Consider the following 6,867-nt stretch of genomic DNA (forward strand, 5'->3'; position numbering starts at 1 on the left):
TAGGACCACAAGGTTTCCGGCTCAAGTTCTAGATAGTGTATCCGATTCTAGTTCTAATAACACGATATATAATTGGTGTTCCTTGTAGCTTAATACCATTCAAAAAAAAGTAGAAATCATGCTATGAAATATTTTTTAATAGGAAAATATTACATGTTTATCTTTGAGTTAAGTATTAGGAAAAGAGATAAAAGAGATCTTGTTAGTAAAAACCTTATCCTACATCAGAATAAGATGGAAACTGGAATGAGTATGTATGTATATAATAATTTGGAAGTTTTCTTGGTGGGGAGTCAAAAGGATGTCAAGGACTAATACAAGCACACATAAACGCTCTGAAATAAGTTTAATTATTATCTCCAAAATGGAGACAAAGATTTTGGTTTAAGTTCTAAGGAGACATTAATTGGTGTTATCATTTGGTATTAAACAAAATACAATACAAATAAATTCAATAAAACCAGTTTACCTACAAGTTACAATTGAAATAAATAAAACAGAAGAACAGAATGATTGACGCTTTGCGTTTGATACGGTTCCCTTCAAAAATAATTGCAATCTTTAGCTTCATCATCTAAAGAAGGAAGTCCATCAAGCCAAAGAAAACAGTTGAACTGCTGCAGTTACAATTTTCGAGTTTTGGTTTTTACTTTTATTGTTGTTCAACGCTCTAGATTAACGCTAGTGTTGGTGAATGTGGCGCCAGCAGAACTGCCTTCGCTGGCATCTGGTCCCGAGTAGTACATGGCCACAGGCATCTTCACCGGGAGAATTGGGAGTGCACCTTCGAACTTAAGCACCTGAATCGCTTGTCGGATAGACGGTCTCATACTCCAGTCAGGGTGTGCACACCACAACCCAACCATCATCAAACACTCAACTTGTTCAGCATCAAATTCCGAGCCCAGCACCGGGTCAACACCAGAAAGCAGCTCACTTTTTCCATACAAATCCCAGGCCCATTGCACCAAACTGACATTAGAGTTCCATAAGCCATCCATCGCCTTTCGTCCACATGCGATCTCTAATGCAACCACCCCAAAGCTATACACATCTGACTCTTTACTAGCCTTTCCTGTTGATATGTACTCAGGAGCCATGTAGCCTAGAGTCCCAGCTAAAACAGTTGTTCGAGTACCAAGTTCGTGTTCCACAAATCGAGCCAATCCAAAGTCCCCGAGCTTCACATTAAACCCTGAATCAAGCATGATGTTACTTGGTTTGATATCGCGATGCACCACACATTGCTCCCACTCTTCGTGTAGATAGAGTAACGCCGAAGCTAACCCGATAGCGATCTTATACCTCACAGGCCACTTGAGAGGAGTGATCTTTTTGCCAAACAGGTGAGAGTCAAGGCTGCCATTTGGCATATACTCGTACACGAGCAAGAACTGATTTTCGTCATGGCACCAACCGACAAGTTGCACCAAGTTTCGGTGTCTTAACCTGCTATTGATCTTGACTTCAGTCATGTATTCTTTTTTTCCCTGTTTAGAACCCTGTGAAATATTTTTCTTCACAGCAACCGCCATGGATTCGCAAGGCAAGTAGCCCTTGTAAACAGATCCGAAACCACCCTCACCCAACTTCCGGTCATCAGAAAAGTTGTTGGTAGCCAAAGCGAGATCACTATACGAAAATCTTTTAGCCACTCCACTTTCAAGATCATCGGATTTCAAGGAGACCGTCTCAAGCGGTTCTTCCGAAATTTTTCTTCGCTTTCTCCAAAATCTAGTGCACGTTATAACGCAACCGATGATTATAATACCAAGTGGGACTGTTAATCCCACTGTCAGCTTCCATTTGTTTGAGTTAGAACCTTCCTTCTTCTGTTCTGTACTCAAGCTTGAATTGAACTCCCAGTATTGAAGCGTATGTTTCTCGACTTGAGTGCCCGTGGCAGCCGAGAATCCGATTGTCACCCACTCAGGAACAACTTCCCTGAGGTCAACTCGATACGAAAGACTCATATTTTCGGCCCCATAGCTCCAGATCAGATTCAAAATCCGAGTGTTACTATTGTAAGAGACCCAAGCGTCTATAGAATCTCCACTATGCATGCTAGCATTCCAAGCAGTCAAATTAGCCGAACGAAGCGAGTTCTTATTAATACCCACATGACCATACGGAGGATCCCATTCGTCCCAATAAGAGTCAAACTCGACGAATATCAGTTGATTACGCGGCGAATCAGTGTCTGATTTATTAAACAGTCCCAAAAATCCTCCAGCTGAGTTGGGTGGGATCTGGAAGCCAACTGGTGCAAGAAAGAAAGCTATCCCATCGCCGTATTTTGACTGATCCAATGTATTTACGACGAACGTGAAGTGTGTGGTGAAGTCGGACAGATTTCCAGATTTTTTGTCCCATATCTGGACCGGATGTGCGTACCTGGCTTGACCAACACGAGTGAGGAAATTTACTTCGTTAAAGTGTATGGTACCATTGGAATATACAGCATCGCCTGTACAGACTATATCTGTTTCATTCGAATCGAAATGTTTTATTTCAAAATATGTTGATTCAGAGAAGGGCAAGAACAATAAGGATAAACATGCAATGAAAATGATGCAAGCAATTTGATATCTTGGAGAAGAACAAGAAAGATAGATGGCCATGATTATGCAAAATCAGAGTGTAATTTGCAAGGCATCATTCATAAACTAATATGTCAGTGGGTCCTAAATCTTTATCATCAAACTTCAATTCTTGCCTTAATATTATATATGCAAAGACTACTGACTATATATTGAAGATAATAAATAAAATTTAGGATAAACCACTTTGGTTTGACCAGATAGAAAAATGGATATATTCATTCATAGAATTTCGTAGAAGAAGCTCCAGCATCCATTGTTCAAGTTAGAATGGATTTTATCTTATATAAAATAATGTAATAAATTAATTAAATAGTACTAGAGAGAAGAATATTTCTGCAATATCACGGTGGAATGATTCAAATGTAAAGTATATTTAAATAATGGTTGTTCATATGTTTTGATGGCATTTGAGTATTTAAGAGTTACTAACATAAGCAACAGGACTAAATGAAACCGAACCATATCTGTAACTGGGAAAAAACTGAACCGAATTGTGAATTCAATTTTTAGTTCGGTTCCTTACGGAAATGTGAATTCGGTTTTAGGTTCCACAAATCTTGCTTATTCAGGTACCGAACCGAATTCAATCGAATAAACCAAATAATAATTGGACTAATCGGATAACAAAACCAAATAATCTGGTTTAATCAGTTATTCGGTTGAAGTCGATTTGGTTAGACGTATATCTGATTCTGATAGGTTTGGTTTTCAGATAGGGCCAAAACAACTTAAAACCGAATCACATAAACGGAACAAACTGATATCCAAACTAATGAACACCCTACCCACCATTGTCGCCCTACCCCTTCCATCACTCCACCACTACACCGTTGCTACCACTCCACCACCGCCACCGCCACCCCCAACACCACCTTTGTAGCCGTCCCCACCACCACCATCGCAACAACCTCCAATGTCGCCACTAGCCAAAAAAAATCTATATAGTGGGTGAACCCAACACCATTTTGGCCGGTACCCATTTTGACCCAAACCAAATAGACACATAGTTAAAACGGCCCATTTTAACCCAAACTTATTTTGCTAAGACCCATTTTGACCATCATCAAAACCTGCCCGATCCGTTTGGTTATGATTTGTGAATTCAAGACCGGACTGTTAACCAAAAAACTGTAAATAGCATTCCCTTCATATAAACGACATCAACTATTCTCAATAAAAGCTTGGTATTTTATAAGGTCACCCGATACCTGTTTAACCCAATATTTATTACCACCATCCAACTAGTTTATGTCTCGTTTAACTCGTTTACAACTAATCAACCCAAACGGGTTTAGACAAGGGCAAGAACAACAAGGAAGAACATGCAATTCTGTTAATTTGCACCTAAACAGGTTGAAAATAGCATCAACCAAATAGTGTTAGATATTGGGTGGGTGGGTCCAAAATATTTATCATCAGACTTCTACCTATTGTTTAATATTTTATGAAGATCTTAACAAAGACTTTTGCAGATTAGAATAAAAAGTTTTTAGATAAATCATCTTGACTTGACTGCTATTTCTAGGAAGCTCCAGCATCCATTATTCTAATTAAAAGTTACTTAAATACTTATATAGAGAAGACAATTTCTTAGTTTGCATTATCCTGGTGGAATGATTCAAACTAAAAGTAATTATGTTTAATTAACTGCCGTTCATATGTTTCGATGTCATTTGAGTATTTAGGAGTTACTTATAACAAATTTTATTATTATTATTATTATTATTATTATTATTATTATTATTATTATTATTATTATTATTATTATTATTATTATTATTATTATTTGTATTTATTTTGTAAATCATTCAGTCAAGGTGGAGGTTGGGTGTTGATGGTGGTGCAAGGTGGAGGTTTAAGGTGGTGACGGCGTTTGTTGTTGTTGTTGTTGTTGTATTCAGCCGGAGATGGTTGGTGGTGGCGGAATGTAAGACGCTGGTGAACGGAGGAGGGTGGTCCGACTATGATGGAAAGTGGGATGGTGGTGACGTGTTGTATTTGTGGTGGTGTCGAGGGGAGACGTATGTGGTCCTAAGTGGATATGGTGGTCTGTTAGGGTGGTGGACGAAGATGTGGGTTAGTGTTGAGGTTGATTCCAGCCAAGAAACAAGTTTGTTCAAACAAAACCGAACCAACTTCGTTCCAAAACAGAGCCATTCACACGAAGGGATAGCCCATTCGTGTGAAGGGTCTTCCCACTCGCATGAAGGGTACTTCCCATTCACGCGAAGGGTCTGTTTTGCTCCCGTTCCGACATTTTTCTAAGTGTTGAATGTAACTCAGATCCCCATTCTCGATGTGGACGATTTTGTGTTAATAGAGTGTGAGCCGTGGAAGCCTTGGCTTCCAATCTAGTTCCACCGCCTCACTTGAACTTGCAAACGAACACCCAAACAGTCTCCTAGACCTAAAATGAGTTAACCCCGTCCAGCCTCCACCACTTGGTTTATACCTTCTATGTTGAGACGGCACACCCGGGTTGTCCTTGTTCGGCTGTTTGGTATTTACATTCTATTATTTACTTTATGTATATTCATGACCAACCGGTTTATTAACTTTGTTAACAAACTTGTGCTTTGGTGAACTTATAACGAGGTGTTATACCTCCATGCAGGACTTCTGTGAATTCCATGACCTTCTGGACTATTATTATACTACTATACTATATAATATAACTTAACCAGACACACAACATAACCGGTTAATGGTTAAAACATTCGGCGAAATTATGTTCGTGCAAACAGGCCACTCGCGCGAAGGGAGACCTTCCATCCGCGCGAAGGGAGCTTCCGTTGACACTTCCCCTTTGCACGAACTGAGTTGTGGTGTTTGGGTTTCCGCTTATTTCAGTTCTACGTTCCTCGTTACTGATTCTAACGGGCAAATCAGGACCCGTGAAATCACAGTAACTTAGTGTCGTAACGAGTGCCTAGGCGAAATATAATTTCTGTTTAATCATACTTATATACTTATAAACTTTACATTCCAAATCCGAATCATCCGTTCACTCCAACGACTCATACCTCCGTTTACCCCATGTAGGGTAACCTCGATGTTCCTCTCGTCAAACAACTCATCAACTCACGGGATTAACAAACGAAGATTTGCAAAACCGTGAGTATACTCGAACACCCCTTTTCACTTTACACTTTTGGGTGCAATATGTTTACTTTACCAACTTACACAATCACACTTATACTTTATGCAATCACACAAACAATCCAATCATGCATGCTTAATACGTTATACTTGATTCGTGTTTTTGGAACATTCTTATGTGATAAACTTGTCATTAACTTCGTACGAGCCTCCCCTTAACATGTATAGCGCTATAGGAGTATCACACCGCCTGTAGTCTTGTGGTCATGTTAAGTTAAAACAGAACGGTCCTATCGTTGCTATGATAAGATTACGCTAGCGGTAATCTTTGGTTTGACACTTTAATCGCATGCAAGTTTTACATTAATCTAGATAACAAAGTTTGCCATGTGGATTCGTTTAAATCATTTATATACTTATGCTATATATTAAACTTGTATACTCGCCAATACATTGTGTATTGAACTATACTTTAAAACATATTACAGGTTGATGATGTCGATGTTGATGGAATCTAGTAGGGATGTTTAGAAACACACTTAGAATACTAGATTATGTTGTTGTATCTGTTGTTGTATTTTGATGTATCATTTCTTGAACAATGTTGTATTTTCCCATTTCGAATGTTGTACTTGATTTTGTATGTTGTAACTGACAATTGTTATTAATGATATGAAATCGGTTTTGATTAAACATTGTCGCAATGGTGTTATGAAGTCTCGAGCAATCTCGTCCTCGTCCCACCCCGATGTTTCCGCCATCGGTTGGAGTATGACAGATTGGTATCAGAGCCATAACTACGGGAAATTAGGTAGAATTGCCATGTTTGACCTAGTCTATAGTTTAAGTGACCAAACTTGACCATTCTTGCTATCTTGCTTAAATGTTACAATTTCTTCCTGCTTTGCTTCTATCTTATTCTTTGTCTTAATTATACACATGTCTTTCCAAAGACATTTACACAAATACACACTTGAAGACTCGAAGACACTCATATTATACAAACGAAACGACTTCACCAAAATAGGCGTTGAACCCACAATTTGGTGAACGACTCTCAATCCGCGTTATTCATTTTTTTTGGCATTTATGTGTGTGTCCGATCTTATATTGTTTGTTATGTAACTTCCAAATCACATGTTATGCACAAAAAGTGGAAAAAATG

The 6,867-nt window shown here is 38.7% G+C and overlaps 1 protein-coding gene across 1 annotated transcript; it reads right to left on the reverse strand.

Moving 5' to 3' along the window:
* Positions 1 to 331: 331 nt before the first annotated feature.
* On the reverse strand, positions 332 to 2,789 carry LOC110930334 (L-type lectin-domain containing receptor kinase IX.1). Its single transcript, XM_022173632.2, has one exon. It carries the CDS (start codon positions 2,619 to 2,621, stop codon positions 663 to 665), a length of 1,959 nt encoding a protein of 652 aa, XP_022029324.1. The 5' UTR covers positions 2,622 to 2,789; the 3' UTR covers positions 332 to 662.
* Between the last annotated feature and the right edge of the window lie 4,078 nt (positions 2,790 to 6,867).

This window comes from Helianthus annuus, chromosome 3 (genome assembly GCF_002127325.2).
Source record: "Helianthus annuus cultivar XRQ/B chromosome 3, HanXRQr2.0-SUNRISE, whole genome shotgun sequence".
Lineage (NCBI taxonomy): Eukaryota > Viridiplantae > Streptophyta > Magnoliopsida > Asterales > Asteraceae > Helianthus > Helianthus annuus.